The 19496-nt window shown below is 47.4% G+C and overlaps 1 protein-coding gene across 4 annotated transcripts in view; it reads right to left on the bottom strand.

The window, feature by feature from the left end:
* Positions 1-2343: 2343 nt before the first annotated feature.
* SLC43A2 (solute carrier family 43 member 2) overlaps positions 2344-19496 on the bottom strand; it is a 59280-nt gene continuing 42127 nt past the window's right edge. For all 4 annotated transcript variants that reach the window (XM_075013435.1, XM_075013437.1, XM_075013434.1 and 1 more), the window contains 5 exons: positions 13016-13154; positions 12558-12690; positions 9602-9675; positions 4327-4450; positions 2344-2515 (listed from right to left, as the gene is read on the bottom strand). In XM_075013435.1, the coding sequence (XP_074869536.1) occupies positions 2354-2515; positions 4327-4450; positions 9602-9675; positions 12558-12690; positions 13016-13154 (632 nt within the window). In that variant the 3' untranslated portion in view covers positions 2344-2353. The remainder of the gene's footprint in view (positions 2516-4326; positions 4451-9601; positions 9676-12557; positions 12691-13015; positions 13155-19496) is intronic.

The raw sequence follows: 19496 nt of genomic DNA on the forward strand, positions 1-19496 counted from the left end.
AGCTGAAGATGTGAGCTGACTGCAGTTCATGCCACAACTCAGACTCTAAGATTTTACTAAAAATCTGATGCAATATCTCACCTGATCTTACCTCATTGAGTAAACAGCCCTGGAGGGAATAGCTATGCAATATCGAAGCACTTAGGTGTAGCAACACTTGGCAGTAAAGGATGCAGAAATGTATAGAAACCCATCCAGAAATACTCTAATCGCAAGAAAATTAAACTATTGTTGGTGTCTTCCAAGCATGTATATATTTCAGATTTTTTCTACTGTTTAAGGTCTAAATTTCCAAGTTGAGCCATGTACACTAACTACTGCGCAATACAAATGAAGAGAGCTGAGGACAGTAAAAACGTCTCCAAAATGCCTCAAACTTGTAAAAAAAGCCACCAAGTAGAATAAAGTACATTTGCATCCATGCAGTATGACAACATAAGACATAGTTGATTTTGAAGGGTGACAACGGATGAAGACAACATGTAAAAAACAAATGTGTAAAATACTCTTTAAGTGGCAGAAATCTATTAAAAACAAAACAGACAGCACTTCCAAATAAATGTTTTGTCATTTGCTTTGTGAACAGTTTATGGGACTTGATAACAGTAGCACCAGAGGGCGCTGTTGCTCTACAAGGCAAGTTAACTAGCATGGTGGGTCTACTAAAAATTCTAACAGTGATGGTGCCATTTAAAATGCCTGCAGAGACTGCTCTTTAAATGGAAAGGGCCCAGGCAGTCTGCTCACCTGCATGCTTCAATCCCATATAGCAAAAGCATTTCCAGTCCCAGGGCACTTTTGACATAGCATTCAGCTGCACCATTGCTTCTTAATCCCAGTTCGGAGTTACTGAATAGCGACAGCAGATTCTTGTGCTTTTCCTGCATGAATTGAAGGCAAAGTTCAAGAAGGTCTCTCCTGTACCAGACCAGATTGAGAAAGCACCACTACTGCATTTGCTATATCACTCCAGATTCAGGGTTTTCCATAGCTTCCTTGCTATCACAATCACTAACTCAACTCAGCATGTAGGACTGTCAGTGGATACCACTCACTGGCATTTCACCAGTCTTGTGTAACCTTGGTCAGAATAGGGACGTGGTCAGCTCATCTGCACAAGCGTTCCACCTGCAGAGCTAAGTCACTGATAGGAATAGCAGGAAGACTGGTGGGGGAGGGAATGGAAGAAACCAAGTCCAGTGCAGACAAGGCCTATGAAAGCCATGACTACAAGAAATAAGCAGGCTAAGAATTCCCTTTGTAGTCCCTCAATGGCTGGGGGGGTGGGATGGGCACCCTTAGTGGTCTCCACTCAAGTTCACTTCTGTGAAATTCTAATCCAACCAGTCACCTCCATCTGTCTTGTCCAGAAAGGGCACAGACTTAATAGGAGGCTTGTCACACTGTCAACTAGTAACTTTTTGGTCAGTTAGAGTCAAGGTGGTATTCAGCAGTTCAGAGTGACAAGCGTTCTCAAAGGGGGCTGTTCTCTGAGCACAGGATGTTAAAACTATTGCTATGAGGTCCTACTGAGACTCAGTGAAATCCTCTCACCATGTCAATCTTTCATATGGACAGAGGATCCAATTATTGCATGCAAGGACAGTTCTGCACTGTTGGTTCTTTTCAGCAGTATGACAAATCCACAGAACATGCACCTATAAACAGGTGTTTTACACTGTAGGACCCAGTTTTGAAAAAGCCTTTCAGCTCTACTCAGGTTATCTCCAAATTACTAGCTGCTGTCCTCTCCCAGCATCACTGTAGAGAGAGAAGAAGAAGAAGAAGAAAGGCAACACATCTTAAAGCACTTCACACAAGTTCCAATTTCCAGCTGAATGATTCAAGAGAGCAGGTGACTTATGATGTACAGAAGGCTTATAGGCTATGGCAGAGGACTTCCAAGCTGCTAGAGAGTGGGAAGCAGACAGAACAGTCAGCTGGACCTTTGTTTTGGCACACATGGCTGAATTAGCATTTAGCCAAAAAAGACACAGCAGGAAGTCCTCTTTCCAATGTGCACAGCACAGGGATATCAAGAAGGGACTACAGTCCTGTAGCTAAGGTTGGTAATGGTGAGGAAAATATAGTTCTCCAGCAGCCAACACAGTGCCAGCTGGGGCAGGCTTCCTCCTGTTCAGTTTATCTGCGCAGCTTTGAGAAAAGGAAAGAAGAGGGAGGCCTCCTTGTGGCATGTGTCTGAGAAACATGCTCTGCCTTCACTTTCAGCCAGATGACCATGCTCTGCGAAGTTCGCAGAGCACAGATAAAAGGACCATGGCTTTGGCCAGAGGTAGACCCATTGAAGCGGCAGGGAAACTCATGAAGAAGAGGCAGTGTATGAGACACCGGCTTAAACAAAGGCTTCCTCATTGGGAGTGCCGTTGATTTTAAGGAAAAGTTTTGCATCCTCACTTCTCTGCTGCTTCTCTCTTTCTAGTCTGCGTTTATAGCAGATCAGGTAGGCTGGCAGGCAGAAGCCCAGCATACTCACTCCCAGAAGTCCAATGTTGACCTACAGGGACAGAGAGGAACAGCATTAAGTAGGAAAGGGCAATACAATCACACATTCCACCCCCAAAAGCCTGCTCTGGAACCTCATGTCATCCGTCCATGCTGGACAGGAAAGGTGACCTGTTTTTATGTATCTACAGCAGCCTACCAGGGGATTTCAGGAATACAGCATTGTCCCTGACTTTCTATGCAGAGTCTGCTAGTAAATGTTGAAGAAGTAGGCCAGCCAATGCCATCTGTGAAAGATTTCTCACTAGACAGAAAGCACCAGGCAGAGCTGTCACAGCCATAGCAAAGACTTCAGCCAGTCTACAGCACAGGTATGTTCTCAATCTCTCATTTTCATGGAGAGAAGAGGAAGAGGCAGGGGCAGAATTCAGAATGGGGCTGTTTTGTGGTGATATCTGGCCATGCAGTTGAGTTGAGTACACACTGCATCCACAGTGGTGGCTTTCCTAAGACCTGACTCTCATACTGAGGAACGAAGCTTCTTCCAACCTGGCCTGATGCCACTCTCTCATGAGGCTGCATGCAGGCTTCCTCTTCATTCCTGCACCTACAACAAACCTGTGTAATTCTTCAGATGCAATCTATGCTTGCCCCAACTCTGAGAGCTGTTTTAGGGCTTGCAGCAAATTGCCTTTGGTTGGGTTGGTGTGGGAGACCACACACTGGCACAATCCTGGGCAGACACCTGACCTTTACAACTCAAAAATCTGTGGTAGCAGCAATCCAAACCTCAGCGTTCACTGGAAACACTGAGGGTTACAACTCCCTGGCAAGATGTTCTGCAGCATTCACTATCCAGGGGAGATAGCCACACTCCCACCTCGCAAACAAACAATCTCACTAACGCTGCTGCATATGAACTGGAAACACAATTAGTGCTGCAGATGCCTCTCCCCTACTCCTCAGGTCCTTTCCATTTACACTGTGGTTGTGATGTTTTGCTGTATAAATAATGAGCTTCTAGAAAGAACACTCAACCTGTCTTCTTGACAGCAGTAAGGCAACCAAAGACAAAACAGACAGATCCAAGAACATATGGAATTCCTAACACATCTGAAAGCTTCTGAATAGCTTCTAGAATAGCTCCATCTGCACAGGACAGGAACATCTCTTAAAGGGGCCAACATCACTACCAGCACTCCCAAAGGAAATACGTCCATCTCAAACATCTTTAAGGAGTCGAGTCCCTTTCTGCATGCTTTCCCCCTCACCTACCTCTCAGGGAGAACATGAGCCCTATAGCCCTAGGACCAGGTTTCTGCTGGAAGCATGAACAGGGTTCTCCTCATCTTTTCGTCTTCTCTCAGGGTTTTCCTCATCTTCTCTATTCCCGTATAATCACTGGTCAAGATTCCAGCATTCTCTCTCACTGCTACTCATATAAAAACTGTCATGGAATGATAGCCCACAAGCCATCAGCTAAAACTACAGCCAGATTTAACATGGGCCTTGATAACTTTAACCACACATCTTAGTAAGCATAACATGAGCTAAGAGAAGTTTATTACGATGTAATCTGGTCTGCATAGGCATTAATTAGGAAGGAATCCATAAAACATACCCAGAACAGACAGCCTTGACCTTGGGTGGTATGTTGCCTTCCTCTAAGTTATTGGCCACTTTCTGAGATGAGCAATTTACTTGGGTACCCACAAACACCAAGGCATGGATCTGTGCATAGTATGCCCCTCGTTTTGGTTGGGTCTGTGGGGAGGGGATTCCTTTTCAACAAGTGAAATTGGACCCTACCATTAACCCTTCATGTTAGGTTTAATGCAGACCACAGCTACATTTCTCTCTTACCCACAGAGGGTCCCCTTTCAATGGTCCCATCATTGCCAGGAACAAGGGCTGCTGCAGAAGAGCAAAAAGGGCACTGATCAAAGACTGCAGTCCCGTCAAGCTGCCAAACTGCGTTGAAGGATATCTGTCAATGCAGAAAAACAGCATAAACAATTACGTGCCACCTCAGGCCCACTGACTGGAGTGGTGGCAAAGGGGAAAATTGCCCCAAGGCCCAGCAATTCAAGAGAGCCTGGGGCTGCTGGCCCCTGTTACTGTGGCAGTGGCTGTAGCCCAAGGCCTTTTAAATCACTGCTGGAGCCCCATGCAGCACACTCCAGGCAGCACCAAGGGCTGGCTCAGTGTGGGGGGGAACAGTGAGGAGGCACAACAAGGTCCATGCAGTACTGAGGGTTGGCTGGTGCCACCTCACCCCTTCTAGAAACTGTGGAGCCAGGTCCCCATCACCACCCTCTGCAGAGGCCCAGCAATTCTGTCAGCCCTGCTATGCCACTTTGAATCTGTTGTGCTACTCAGAAGACCAGACTGGCCACTTCTCCCAGGAGCAGGTTCCCAGCTCCTACTTCAGCTGTACAGAAGTCAGGAATTTCGCCTTGTGGAAGAATATTACATGTATTAAGACTGGCATTTAAGGAGTGTGATTCATGGGCCAAGGTGTTTCTTCTCTGGATTATTTTCTGCCTGAATTTCCAAAGTTAGGGATTTATTTTTTACAAAACTGCAAATTAAACACTGGGTCCATAGTCATAGGCCAGTTTTTGCAGAAGCTTCTTCAAACAAAAGCCTGTATGCAAACCACTCATGCATCTGATGAAGAGGGTCTGTCTTTGCCCACGAAAGCTTATGCTCCAAAATATCTGTTAGTCTATAAGGTGCCACAGGACTTCTTGTTGTTTTAAAAGCCTGTAGGTCCATCTGAGCCAACATGTGGGGCTGGGTCATCAGTTTCACTCCCACAGCTCATCTGAGCCCAACTAACTCCCTCTGGAAATCACTAAAACCTGTACAGGTTAGCATGTACCAAACATGTTTTCTTCTTTAAAGGCAAAGTCTGATTCTCAAATTCAACTAAATTGTAGACTGGGAAGCGTGGAATGTGGAAATTACTGATGAAAAGCAAGTCTTAGGAAAGGTTAACATCCTTATTTTCCCACGATTGTGCAATTTTAAAAATATGACTCAGAAACAGAGGTGGAGTTGCATAAAACTAACATAAAAAATCAGGTTTGAGACAAAAATATTTTAATCTAGCAAAAGCAATGAGGAGTCCTGACACACCTAAAAGACTTATTTGGACATAAGCTTTCATGGCTAAAAAAACACTGTCAGATGGAAAGGACTTCACATTTATGTTAAAGGTTACTATGGAACTTAAAGAGGAAGTCTTGCGCAAGCAGAGACAGTTCAGTATATACAGAAAAAGGTATTGATCTTTTTGCTTCTCAGCCCTAGAGTTCAGGTAAAAGGAAAATGATCTACCCATTGTTAAATAAGATTTTTCCTTTTAGACAAACACAGACATTTATCTATTGAGAAATGGTATGTGTTAGGTACAGAATGGAGGATCCCATGTTATTGGGTAAAGTAGGTCTCATTAACTAGAATGTTATTTTGAACAATGCTCTGCAAGCTGATGGCTAGAAATGGATCCATTCTCAGATTAGACCAGCTATGTGCCCCAGGACAAGTCAGCCTGCCTGGATAAGACATGTACCTGTATATACTTACAATATGAGTGAATTAGATAAAGATTTCAAGCTTTTTAAGCCCATATGAGGGTATAATCTGTTTAGGAAGACTAAATAAATGGCACCTAGTAGTAGGCATCCTTCGATCCCAAGGGATCATGGGCTTGCGCCCCAGTTGGACTGATTCGAGCTGCGTCTTCTGTGGCTGTGCAATCCAATCCGGGAGTGGCAGTCCTTTCCGCACTGTGAGTGGCAGTAGGCAGATGTCACTCTGGTATCACAGGCACGGATCTTCCTGAGGGCTTTCCTGTCTTCCGCTTCCTTCACCAAGGTAGTTTCATACATAGCAAGAGCTTCCTTCACTCTCTGTTTCCAGGCATGCCTGTCTAAGGCCAGCGAATGCCAGGTGTTCACATTGAGAGCGCGCGCGCTGAGGTCACACTTGCACGTGTCCTTGTAGCGCAATTTAGGTCGCCCTTTCGGCCTCTTTCCAAATGCCAGTTCGCCGAAGAGGAGGTCCTTCGGTATTCAGCCATCCGTCGTGCGTGAGACATGGCCCAGCCAGCGCATACGCCTCTGTTTGAGAAGGGTGAACATGGAGGCGGTGCCTGCCCTCTCAAGCACTGCGCTATTGGGGACCTTGTCCTGCCATGAGATACCACGTATGCGCCTAAGGCAGCACATGTGGAATGTGTTGAGCTGCTGCTCTTGTTTTGAGCGCAAAGTCCATGTTTCACTGGCGTACAGCAGTGTGCTCAAAACACAGGCTGTGTAGACCTGCACCTTGGCGTGTACAGTGAGCTTATTGTTAGCCCATACTCTCTTCGTCAGCCTGGAGAATGTTGTGGCAGCTTTTCCAACACGCTTGTTGATCTTGCTATCAAGTGACAAGTTGTCCGAGATCATCGAGCCTAGGTACACGAACTCATGGACGACTTCCAGTTCGTAGTCTAACACACTGATAGATGGCTCATTACCCACGTTTTGGCCCATCACCTGGGTCTTCTTTAAGCTGATTGTGAGGCCAAATTCCATGCATGCATCCGCAAAGCGAGTTATGAGTGACTGCAGTTCCTGCTGAGTGTGAGCAGCAATAGCTGCACCGTCAGCAAAAAGGAACTCCCTTAGACACTTCATAAGCACCCTGGTCTTCACTCTAAGCCTCGACAGTTTGAAGAGGTTGCTGTCCGTTCTCGTGCGGAGAGAGATGCCCTCTGTAGCAGTTCCAAAGGCATATTTGAGCAAAACTGCAAAGACGATGCCAAACAGCGTTGGAGCCAGCACACACCCCTGCTTCACTCTGCTGAGAATCTCAAAGGATTCGGATGTGGATCCATCGTATACGACGGTCCCCTTCATGGAAGGCCCTAATAATGCTGAGCAGAGTTGGGGGACAGCCAATCTTAGCCAGAATCGCAAACAGACCTTTTCTGCTGATGAGGTCAAATACCTTGGTCAGGTCGATGAAGGCAATATACATGGTTTTCTCTGTTAGGCAACTACAAGAAAAGTGCAGGGAGCAGAACAAACCTCTGTAGATAGCATCCCATAGTTGTTCCCATCTCTTGCTGATATCAGTATTGTCCAGGCGGGGCAAGGCCTCTTCAAGTGCTTGGACAAACTCGCATACTTTTGAAGGGTCACGAGTCTTGCCAGTGTCAACGTGCGGCCTCCCTTCCTTTTTGGAGTGAAAGAATCTTCGTGGCTTGATGTGCATCTTACTACACACAAGCGAGTGGTCAGTGACAGTCTGCATTGTGGTAGCTACGTGTCACCCTGACATTACCTAAACGAGTTCAAAGGTTGTCATAGCTGTGGGTAGTAGTGGGGATAAGCTCCCACTATCTATAAAATGCTCCTGTAGCGTGCATCTCCAATAGCCTCTGACAACCGAAGTCCAGCTCCTGGCCTTCACGTGTGGGTAAGTTTCTACGCCTGGCGCAACTGTTTGCACTGATGGGAGAAGGGGCGAAGGCGGGTGACTGGCACCTTAAAACCAGTTGCTTCGGGCAGATGGGGCTCGTCAGCCTGGGAAGGCCGCCCACCTAGGAGAAGGAAAAACTCTGATTTAAAACCTCCGCTGCCTTGCGGCGATACGTAGTCATGGGAAGGCTTCGGGAGTAAACCCCGAGGAAAAATCCGGAGATGGAGCCCCTAAGGCAGTTTGATGTTGTGCTCAATCTCACTCTGGCAGCTCCTGTGACGACACTGGTGCCAAGTTGTACTGGCTTTTACCTTTCCCTTGGATTACATCAGTGGGGTGGAGAGGGGGAACCTGCTGCTGGGCATCAGTTGGTTCTTCAAACTTACTTGCCCAGGCCTGCGCCCTGGAGAGGACACTCTGGCATCGCTTTCTGAGTGGTGACAACATGGGAAGCAGCAGTTACCGGTATTAAGCCACTGCACTCGACTGGCATAGAGAGAGGCGCCAGGGGTTGCTTCCGACGGTGGGAGAGGTCTTCGGATCTCATTGGGCAGCTACCGCCCGCCTCAAGCTGGGCAGCCCCCAGCCAAGTAGGTGCTGTCTCGCCACGGTCCACTTGCTCCACTGGGTATGTGGGGCTTAGGGAATCACCGACAGGCGGATCGTTAACCTTACGCCAGGCAAAACAAACAAGCAACAAAACAATCCAGCCTTCAGGCTGGGCACATGGAATGTAAGGACCATGACTCCGGGCCTTACAGAAGACCTACAGAGCATTAGTAACCCCCAGAAGACAGCAATCATTAACAACGAGCTGAGAAGACTGCAGGTGGACATCATGGCCCTCCAGGAAACAAGGCTATTGTCCTCTGGACATCTCAGGGAGAAGGACTTTTTCTGGCGTGGGAAGCCTCCAGAAGAGGCCAGGGAACACAGTGTTGGCTTCGCACTCAGAAACAGCCTAGTTGGCTCAGTCATACCACCAAACGTGGGAACTGAGAGAATGCTGAAAATCCAGCTTCAAACACCAGTGGGCATGGTCAACCTCTTCAGCGTCTATGTGCCTACTTTAACTTCTGCCCAGGAAGTTAAGGACAAGTTCTATGATGAACTTAGCATTGCCATCAGTGAGGTACCTTCCCATGAGCCACTATTCATTCTTGGTGACTTCAACGCCAGAGTTGGCGGCGACCACCACAGCTGGCCATCCTGTCTGGGACAGTTTGGAACAGGGAAGATGAATGAAAATGGACAGCGCCTCCCTGAACTCTGCTCCCAACATGACCTCTGCGTAACCAATATCTTCTTCAACGTCAAACCCCAGCACAAAGTTTCGTGGTGACACCCAAGATCGAAACATTGGCACCAGCTTGACCTCATCCTCACCAAATGGCACCTGAGATCCACATTAATCATATCTGTGCTTGTTTCACTGTAATTACTTAATGAAGGCCAGCATTAGGCACAAGCAAGATAAGTAATCATGTGGGACACTCCAATCCTGCTGCCAAGTCCTATGGTGACCCAGAGGAAGCCATAAGGGGACTTAGTTGTTCCCTCTGACAGCAGGGTCTCACCATCATGCATCCCTTCCCTCTGCAGTGTTTGGGTAAGCAAAACCCCAGGCCAGTCACATGCTGTATATGAGCAAGGTTAAACTTACACAGCTGCATAGAGGCCTCCAACTGCTGAGTGGATGAATCCTCTCACAACTGTATGCAAAATGAAGGAAAGGATCTGAAAAAAGTAGAAAAAAAAATGCTGAATAGAAGTCAAAAGCCATCAGTCCACTGCTGAAGCTGCTGCTGCTCCATTTCCAGGACAGGCCTAAGCAGCTCCAGAAATGAAGCCTCCTCACATACTAGGTGTAGCACAAGAAAAGACAGACCATTTCTCTGAGATAATGGCACATTACCCACTCAGAACCCGACTTCTCTTTTTCTCTTAAAGAATGTTACACATCAGCTGGCATGTTGACAACAATTGCAGCAGAGGCACATGCTCTTTTAAAGATTCCATTTTAATATGAGTACCTGGATTGCACTCATGTTTCTCAAACTGTGTCCCCCAACCCCCTGGGTGTTCACGAGCAACTTAGAGTGGGGTCACAGCTGGATTTATTTTTTCTCTTGCAAAAACGTGTGTCAGGGTCTGGCTTTTTCCCCCTGTGGAACACATGTTCTGCAGTCAGGGAAGAAGCAGAAAGCTAAGTCCTGGGGGTGGGGAAGTTGCGGGGGGGTTAAGCCTGGCAGTGAGTTGGGGCTGTGGAAGGGGGCAGGGAGGGCTAAGCCTGGAGTGAGTCAGGGCTGCAGGAGGGCAAGGGGCGGAGTTGAGCTGGAGCCGTGTGCGGGGCTGGTGAGCTGGGCTGCAAGGGGTTTGAACTGGGGCAGTGTATGTGGGGGGGGAAGTGTTGTATTGAACCAGGGCAGAAGGATGGAACCAGGGCCATGCGTGGGGGTTGTGTGTTTGAACTGGAGCTGCGTGTAGGGGCTGAACCAGGGCAGGGCAGGGGCGAGTTGAACCGGAGCCAGATGCAGGGGGTTGAACTGGGGTAGGAGGATGGAACTGGGGCACTATGCAGGGGGTTTAAGCTGGGGTCATGCGTGGGTGGTGAGCCAGCAGGGGGTTGAACCGGGGCTGGGGAGGTTGAGTCAGAGCTACGCCTGAGAGGTGGTGAGCAGCAGCCAGAGACGGGAGTGGGAGGTGAGCTGGAGCCGTGCACAGGAGGCGGCTGGGGCTGGGGAGGGGAGGGGGGGCTGAGCTGGGGCCTTGCAGGGCCAGGGGGAGTGAGGTTAAGAGTTATGCTTGTCTCGTGTTAACACAGGTTAAGCACAACTCAAAACTGCGCATTTTGAGCGTTTACTGCAGGAATCGGGGGTCAGGCACATAAGAGTGGGGTCACATACTCTGAGACATTATGTCTTTTAGCTTTACTTATGGAGCAGTGGAGGGGGGTGTCACCAATTCATTTTAGGGGGGGTTGCAATATTACAAGGTTTGAGAACCTCTGGATTACACTCTTGGCTCCTACTAGCTAACATGGACTTGATCTTGTCTACTTCAATGGGCTGTAGATCAGGCCTCTGGTATTGAGCCCTCATGGCTCAGTGCACCTAAAATTAAGAGATCTCTCCCCCCCTCCACCATTCAGAGACAGTTGTGGCCCAGCTAGCCAGCACCTTCTCTGCAACACTAAGAAACCTGACACCACTCTGCTAATCTTCTGTTAAGATGATCATGTCTGTGCCCTAGAATGCTTTCACTCCAAGTTCCTCACTCTGCCTGGAATCTGTTCCCAGTCACCATTCCCCTTTCTGCCAATCAGCATACCCTACATGTCAGTCAGTGTCTGCAAAAAGGAGACTGCTGTTCTATCTTAGGGTTTTACACAGGTTCAGGAACTTTGAATGGCCAAAGTTCAATGGAGCAGACAGATCTGCATGCCTGCTCTTGCCTATGCTTTACTCACTCACTCCCAGCTTGATCCTCTGTGCACATTCAGTGTGCACAGGGGGGTGGGGAGGGGAGGAGAGGAGCAGCTGGCATCCCCCACAGTGTGCTGTAGAAATATAGGGCAGATGGGAACTTGAGAGGTCATCAAGACCTGTCCCTTGATGATCTCACATCTCAGGTCAGGTGCATACCACAAGCCAAACCTTTACATATGTATGTCCCCACTGACAAAGGATGACATTTGGCCCACTACTTCAACTGTGAAGTCTGTGCAGATATCATGTTCTGTACTACAGATTGTCCAAACACCTCCTACTGATATGTAGCATAGGCCTGGATTAACACAGGCACTTCTGAAAAAGAGCTAGTACTTTAGGCCTAAACCTTATTTACTTTAGATCAAAGTGTGTGTTTAGGGGGTCTTTATGCAGGTTGAACCTCTAGTCTGGCACTCTCTGGTCTGGCAATTTCCAGGGTCCTGCATGATTTTAGTTAGCTGGATGTCCACTTACCATGAGCATGGCCGAGTTTCCCACAGTCCCATAAAGTTTGTTTATAGCTACCAGTCCTACCTCTCAGTGATCTGTCTCTAATTTACCCCTAAATGTCTTCTCGGACCCCAGAAATCAGTGGAAATGTTGGTAATGCTGCTAGACAATACTGACCTCCCACAGTATGGCAAATCCTATGGTTTGGCACGAGTCAGGTTTCAAGGGTGCTGGACTAGAGAGGTTCAACCTGCACTTGCAAAGAAAGGCCTGAAAACATGAGCAGAGTGCAGACCAACTCAGAGACATCTGCATGAGCCCATAGAGCACCTACAACAATAACTCTAAACTTTAACTGGATTATCTCAAAACTCACTGCTTTGAGGGACTCTGCAAGACTAACGCAGCAGAGTACTCCACTTCGAGTTGCATCTCTGCCATTAGCCCACATTTCAGCACTGCCAAGTTTGGTGATATTATTTGTGTCTCCTATGTAGCCTCTTCCTAAAGCTCCAGCTTCTGGAGTCAGGTGGCTATGGAAGGTCTCAAAGTTCAAAGTTTCGTCTTAGCTTAGCCACCTTCTCACAGACAGACATTCCAGTTTATCCAGGACAGTTTCACTGCACAGAGTTAGCCCAGGAGCCCTCCAGTACACCACACCTTTTGTATAATACCCACCTGCAAAGGCAGGTTAGGAATGAGACAGGTAATTCCAAATCCAACCAGTAACAGATTGGTGAATGCAAAAGCTCTTGTGGCATTTGAAATCTTCTGAATCTGGCGATCACGTTTTTTCTTTTTCTTACCATCTCTGGACAGAAAGCAAGAGATATATCACACAGGCAGTACAGCAGCTACTGCAACAGAGAGTGTTAGGAATCTGAGACCTCAGAAGATAAGAAACCAAAATCCCCACACTGGCATATCTGATTCTTGGCCTGTATTTGAGACTCAAGCCTCATATATGACAGAAGTTGTACCAATTAACTAAAATAGTTTTGTCAATCAGTTTAGTTTATACAGGAGTTTGCATCAATTAGACTAATATGCCTCAATTTATAACAGAATTAGATCAATTTCATTTAATTGGATCAGCTAAAGATATACAATCAGATCCTGAAACATGTAATACATACTGATTAACATCACGCTCATCAGCCTCTTCTGGACCATCATCACATTCCTTCAGCTTCCAGTCCATGATGTATCCAATCATGGGGGCAGTCACCAGGCAGAGCAGCTGCAGCACCCCAAAAACTGAGGTGTAAAGACTCACTACAAAGAAAAGAGATGGCATGTCAGAGTCTCCCGGGGGGCGGGGCAGTAGTAATAGAAAGCAGCAGCAAGTCCCATTTCCTACCAACTGATCACATCATCCATTCAGAGCCCATATCACTGGTAGTCTCAGACTCAGGGGAGGAGGTTGTTCTCCCATTTACAGCTCAGGGTCCCAAATGTCAGTAGGTCAGCAGGCAAGAGTTACAATGGCTACGCTGCACTTGTCCACTGTAGCCAGGTGGATTCTTCTTCTTGGAAATTATGAAAAACTACAACTAGCAATAGCTAGCATCTTGAAAAGGGGGGAGGCATCTGGATGCCTGATAATTTCTAGTAGCGTAGAGCAGTAGCCAAAGAGAGACACTATATTGCCAGAGAGATTTCTGACTGCTGGAATCCGTCAACCGTGCTCTGAGGGGAAGTAAGTCCCTCCCTGACAGCCTCCAGCTAGGAATCTTCTCCTCTCCCTTTCTCTGCATTCCATCCATGCCACCCTCCACTGTTGGTTTCCAATTCTTCACTAGAGCCAGGAACTATTAGGAGAAGTCAGCAGGGCAGGGAGGACCCAGTGTGGGAAAGTAATCGTGGTTCTTATTTGAGTGCTTGCTCATATGCACTCCATATGCATTCTGTGTGCATGCATAGAACCCATTAGATTTTTGCTTAACGGCAACAGTCAGGTCAGCCTAAGCTGATAAGGTGCTCAATATATAACCTTGCTGACCCACCAACCTCCCAGTTCCTTCTCGCTGCCCAGTGACAGCAGCTGGAACGTCTTGCTCTTGCAAGCACTCCTAAGCGCACTCAGCATTTGAAGTTAGTGTTAGTATTCTAGTTTATAGTTGTAGCTGGTTAATTGTTAGTAGTTACAGAGACCCTCCCCTTCTCCTTTCCCCAGACTGCAGCATGCCCCACTCCTTCAGGTTTAAAGCTTGCCAGGTTTGCTGCAAGCTTATGCCAGAATAATGCTCACACAGAGTGTCTGAAGTGCCTGGAGAAGCAAAAGTAAAAGTGCTGCATTTGGAAGAGCTTTCATGCACACGCTCCGAAAGACTGCAAGCCGAGACTCAGAATCCTGCTCACAGAGACCGCGCTTCATCCTCAGTCCAATCCAGCACTGTCTGGGCCAGCAAGAAGCACAACCTCATTGGCACAGAACACCCCAGTGCCACTGTCTTGTGATACAATGCTGAGTAGAGACAGGCACTGAGCTGGTGCCAGCCATAGAAATGGTCACCCCAGGTCTGCAACCACTGTGTTTCAGAAGCTGCAACCACTGTGTTTCAGAAGCACCAGAGGCATGAAAGGAGTAGATCCTCTAGCCCCCGGAGAAGGGAAACCCCAGGCAGAGGCACCAGCTTAGCAGACCAAGGCAACATCTCTGGGTTCATCCACTCCTGCACCATATTCCAGTTGAAATCCAACCCATCAACACCCCCCAGACTGTCATAGTCAACCCCTTTGTCCCCAGAAACCTGGGCTGCCTCAAGGGAACTGAATCAGATGACAACACCTGAGCCCTCCAAGAAAATTGAGGCAATGGTCTTGGCTAGATCACCAGTGCCATCTCATGGTAGGCTCTTTCTCTCCACTACCACATCTCACCATGCCCAGCGCAGGCCTCTGTGCCAAGGCAGGCTCATGATAGACTCCAGGGCCACTTTGAAGTCTCTTGGTATCCACATATCAGCTCCTAAATGTATGTTGCTCCTCCATGGCTACCAGCAGGGGCAGACTCAGCCACCCCTCCCTGCAGATATACCTATCTGATAGAGCTGGAAGGAACCTGGGGAGCAGGGACCTATCACTATCCCTAAACAGACTTTCTTTTGCTAAATCTATTTGCTCCAGATCCCTAAATGGCCCCCTCAACGGCTGAGCTCACAACACTGGGTTTAGCAGGCCAGGGTTCAAACCACTGAGCCATCTCTCCCCCCTTTGGGCAAGAAGGAACTGAGGGCTTGGTGGGTCAGCAAGGCCAGATATCAAGTGCCATATCAGCATCACTCCAGGGGGCTCCTAGTCTGTCTCAACTGTTGCTGTTAGGCAAAATTCTTCCAGCTTCCATGCACACACACATACACATCTAACTGGAATGGACACGAACAACCCATGTTGAAGGGGTAAGTAACCGGGAATTTTTGGAAGACAGACCAGCATGAAAAAGGTAGCCGGCTGCTGTGTGCTTAGGGAAGGGGCTTGTTTTGCTGAGGTAGAGGAAGTAGGACTGCTAGATAGTAAGGGAAGGGCCCAAAGGTATCTTCCCCTTAAGAGCTGTCAGAAGAATAACCAGCAGCCTGGTACCTACCTCTCTGCTTATCATTACTTGTTAGTCACACACGGACTAGGATCAGGGTTGGGTTTAGAGAAGGGAAGAGTCAGTGGTTAGTCTTTCACATGGGGGGAGTCTAGACCCTCATGCTGTTACTGCAAATTCTCCCAAAGAAACACTTTATGGCATTGTATCTACACGTTTGTTAGACACACCATGCAGCCAAGCATCACTGAAATACAGGAAGGAAGGAAATGTTAGAAATAAACTATGCAGCTTACCAGTATCCATCACTTAAACAGCAAAGCAACAGCAGCAGCAAGAGAACAAGTATGGAAAAGCAAAAAGATTAGCAGCAGAAACCTCAGGAGCCTATTATACCTCCCAAGACAGACAGAAGGGAGGCACAGATTTGGGCTCACACCGCAATTTCTTTATTCCCCATCAGAACCCAAAAGGTAAAGATAACTCTCAGCTAACGGAGAAGATTTTACAAGCAGAATTGCAAAAGCTAGCGTGGTCTTAGGAGAAAAAAAACTCTGCTGTTCCTTGTTCCGTTGAGTCACTGGAGAATATTCTTCACAATGTCCCACTCCCCCACTTCATCACAAGCTAAAATGAGTCAATATGACACTGTTGCATAAAAAAGGAACATCATTGTGGGCTATATCTGCAAGATGTTGCATGCAAGACAGAAGTAGTAATTCTAATGCTCTACTCTGCACTGATTAGGCCTCAACTGGAATAGCATGTCCAGTTCCAGGCACCAGAATTCAGGACAGATGTGAACAAATTGTAAAAAATCCAGAGAGAAAAGAAAAAGATGAAATGTCTAGAAAACATGACTTATAAGACTGAAAAAAAATTGTACTTGTCTAGTCCAGAGAAAAGAGAAGACTGAGAAAGAACATGATAACAGTTTTCAAGTACATAAAAAGTCATTATGAGGAGGAAGAACAATTGTTCTTAACCTTTGAGACTAGGATAAAAAAAGCAATGGGCTTAAGTTGCAGCCAGAGAGGTTTATGTTGGACATCAGCAAAAACTCTGTCAGGTTGGTTAAGCACTATAAATAAATTGCCTAGGGAGTAGGAATGTTAATGGCTAACTGGTTAGCCTCACCCTAAAACAGATGGGGCTTACCAGTTACGGTTAACAGGCAGGGGCTGAAGCAGCTCCTCATCATGCCATGGATGGGACTGTTCCAGCCCGGCAGGGCCTGCTGTGGGTGGAAGGTACTCCAGCACAGCCAGAATAGCCCTCCTCTGCAGCAGGCCCAGCTTGTCTGCACCACAGCCCCCAGCGCTCCAGAGAAGCCCCATCCACAGTGGGCCCCATACACTGCAGATGGGCCTGAGCAGCCCTGGTCACGGGCACCCCAGCCAGCTCAGAATAGGCACAAGCCCAAGTCCTCCAGGCACGTCACAGGTGGGGATGCTCCTGCCCTCCTGCCCAGTTGAAGCAGCCCCTGTCCACAGCAAGGGAACCGCACCAGCCAGGCTGGATTGGCCTCTCCAACTGCACCCGTTCAATCAATTAACTGGTTAAACTTAATATTTAACCAGTTAATAAATTAAAACAGGATTTTACATCTCTACCAGGGAGGTTGTAGAATCTCCATTACTGGAGATTTTTAAGAGCTGGTTAAACCTGTCAGGGATGGTCTAGGATGGTGCTTGGTTGTGCCATGAGAGGAAGGGACTGGACTCGACCTCTCGAGATCCCTTCCAATGGGTATGATTCTATGATCTCATGTGATTTTGGGTCTGTGCATGACACAGAGGGGTTGATGCATCACAGCCAGTGCAGTGCTGGAATAAGAATCAAGAATTTGAGACTGCTCACTTCAGCACTAAATGCCCACAGTTGCAAGCAGAACATGACAAAGTTCAGTCCCCTCCTCCTACACGTCCTCATCACAAAGAAATACGAATGTGTAAATGCCCTGAACCATGGTGGAGGCATTTGAGAGGATAATTTAATAAAGCCTTCACCAGGCCTGCAGAGGTGGGCATGGATGGGGATAAAAAGGGCAGAGGTCCCTGGGCCCAGCATTTCAAAGGGGACCAGAGCTCCAGCTGCCACAATAGCAGCAGCTGGAGCTCCAGGTCCGTCTGAAATGCCACAGAGTGCTTTGTCACCAGCCCACACATGGTGAGGGGGCAGGGCTGTCTACCTTAGGCACTGCCCCCTTCTGGCCTTGGTCCCAACCCTTCCCACCTTGCCCCCAGGCTCACGGCAGCTGCCCTACTCAGGGATATTCGTAGGTGGCATCAGCATCTGGCACGTTGTTGCTAGGTGACTGCCTATGATTCCAGGAGTGTCTGTATCCGTAGTGATTGGGGCAAAGGAATCTGCAGCTCCAATATCAAGCACACACAGCCTGCTAGCCCTCCAGCAGATGTTTCCATATGGTGCGGTATTTTCACAATCTAGCATCCTCTTCCATGACAGTCTGCAGGAGAATCACCCTCCCAACTGAGAGTCCTCTTGCCCTCTCATTAAAACCCTCCCAAGACATACACCCCTTGGCCATGAGTATTGCTCCCATAACACTCCTAAACCTCTCCCGCCTGAGCGTCTAGAGACAAACTGTGGCGATTATTTAGGGAGGGCAGAGAGGGAGACTTCTCTCTTTAGAGCAACTGCAGGACCAGGCTGGATAATAAATTAAACCAGGGAGCCCTCTCTCAGAGCCCACTTCTGCTCAGTGTCTGTAACTGATGGCGCCTTTGGGGGAAGGCAGAGGTCTATGTAACTGTTCATATCTGTGAACTGTCTCCTCTTCCCTTGCTCCAAACACACAAACATGCATTCATAAATCATGGGCTTAGACCATATGCACTTCAGTCTTTGTGCAGTGCTCAGTACACCCCCCGATCTGGAGTGAGCCTTGAGGTGCTACCACAAAATAGTTAATATTACTTCTTACATAGCACCATGGAAGAGATGGCACTTTTGATATAGGCACAGGCAAATTTCCTGCTTCATTTATCACAGGCATAGAGAAAAGGAATGGGGAGGAGGATCCAGTCATTTAGTAGGTTACTGCACCCATCTTAGCTTCCTTGTCTCTTGGAAAAATCAGAAGCTTTGAACCCACTACTCTGTGCAGCTGCAGGAAGCTTCACATTCAGGAAAACTTCCCTGCAGCTGCGGGAGGTTATAAACTGTGCAGGAAGCTGGACTTACAGGAAGTAGCAGTGTCAGACCCTAGCTTACTGATGTAACTTCCTCTCTGAGAACCACTACCTACCCTACACTCAGTCCTGTTTTTGGCACTTTCTTGCATGCGAAAACATTTGAAACAATCATTGAGCCACTCAGCTCTCTTCTTGCATTATTCATTGGCGCCGAGAGCAGTTCCAGGGGCTGGTTTATCAAAAAAGTGTGTAAAAGCAACAGGAAAGGGTAAGTAATGAATAAATGTATTTGTCCAGCCCCTCCCCAACCAGAAAAAAAAATTAAAGGGAAATGTGGTCTAGATTAAATTAAACTTAGTTAATGAAACCAATTAAACTTTAAGGACAAATGCAAAATACTCCACTTAGGGAGGAACAATCGGAATCACACATACAAAATTGGAAATGACTTTGTAAGAATGAATACTGCAGAAAGAGATCTAGGGGTCATAGTGGACCACAAGCCAAATATAAGTCAACACCTTGGTACTGTTGCAAAAGAAGCAAACATGGTTCGGGGATGCATTAAACAAAAGGGCTGTGAGCAACACACAAGAAATTCTGCTCTATTCTGTGCTGATTAGGCCTTAGTTGGAGTATTGTGTAACTCTAAACAGTAACTCTAAACTGGGAACCAATCCCCACAACAAACCTCACTGCTAACTCTGCTCACATATCTACACCAGCAATATCACACGACCTGACTTCAACCATACCATCAGGGGCTCTTTCACCTCTACATCTACTAATATATATGCCATCATGTGCCAGCGATGCCCCACTGCAATTTACACTGGCCAAACTGGACAGTTTCTACATAGAAGAATAAATGGACATAAATCAGACATCAGGAATGGTAACATACAAACATCTGTAGGAGAACAC

This window comes from Carettochelys insculpta, chromosome 19 (assembly GCF_033958435.1).
Source record: "Carettochelys insculpta isolate YL-2023 chromosome 19, ASM3395843v1, whole genome shotgun sequence".
NCBI classification, from domain to species: Eukaryota; Metazoa; Chordata; order Testudines; family Carettochelyidae; genus Carettochelys; species Carettochelys insculpta.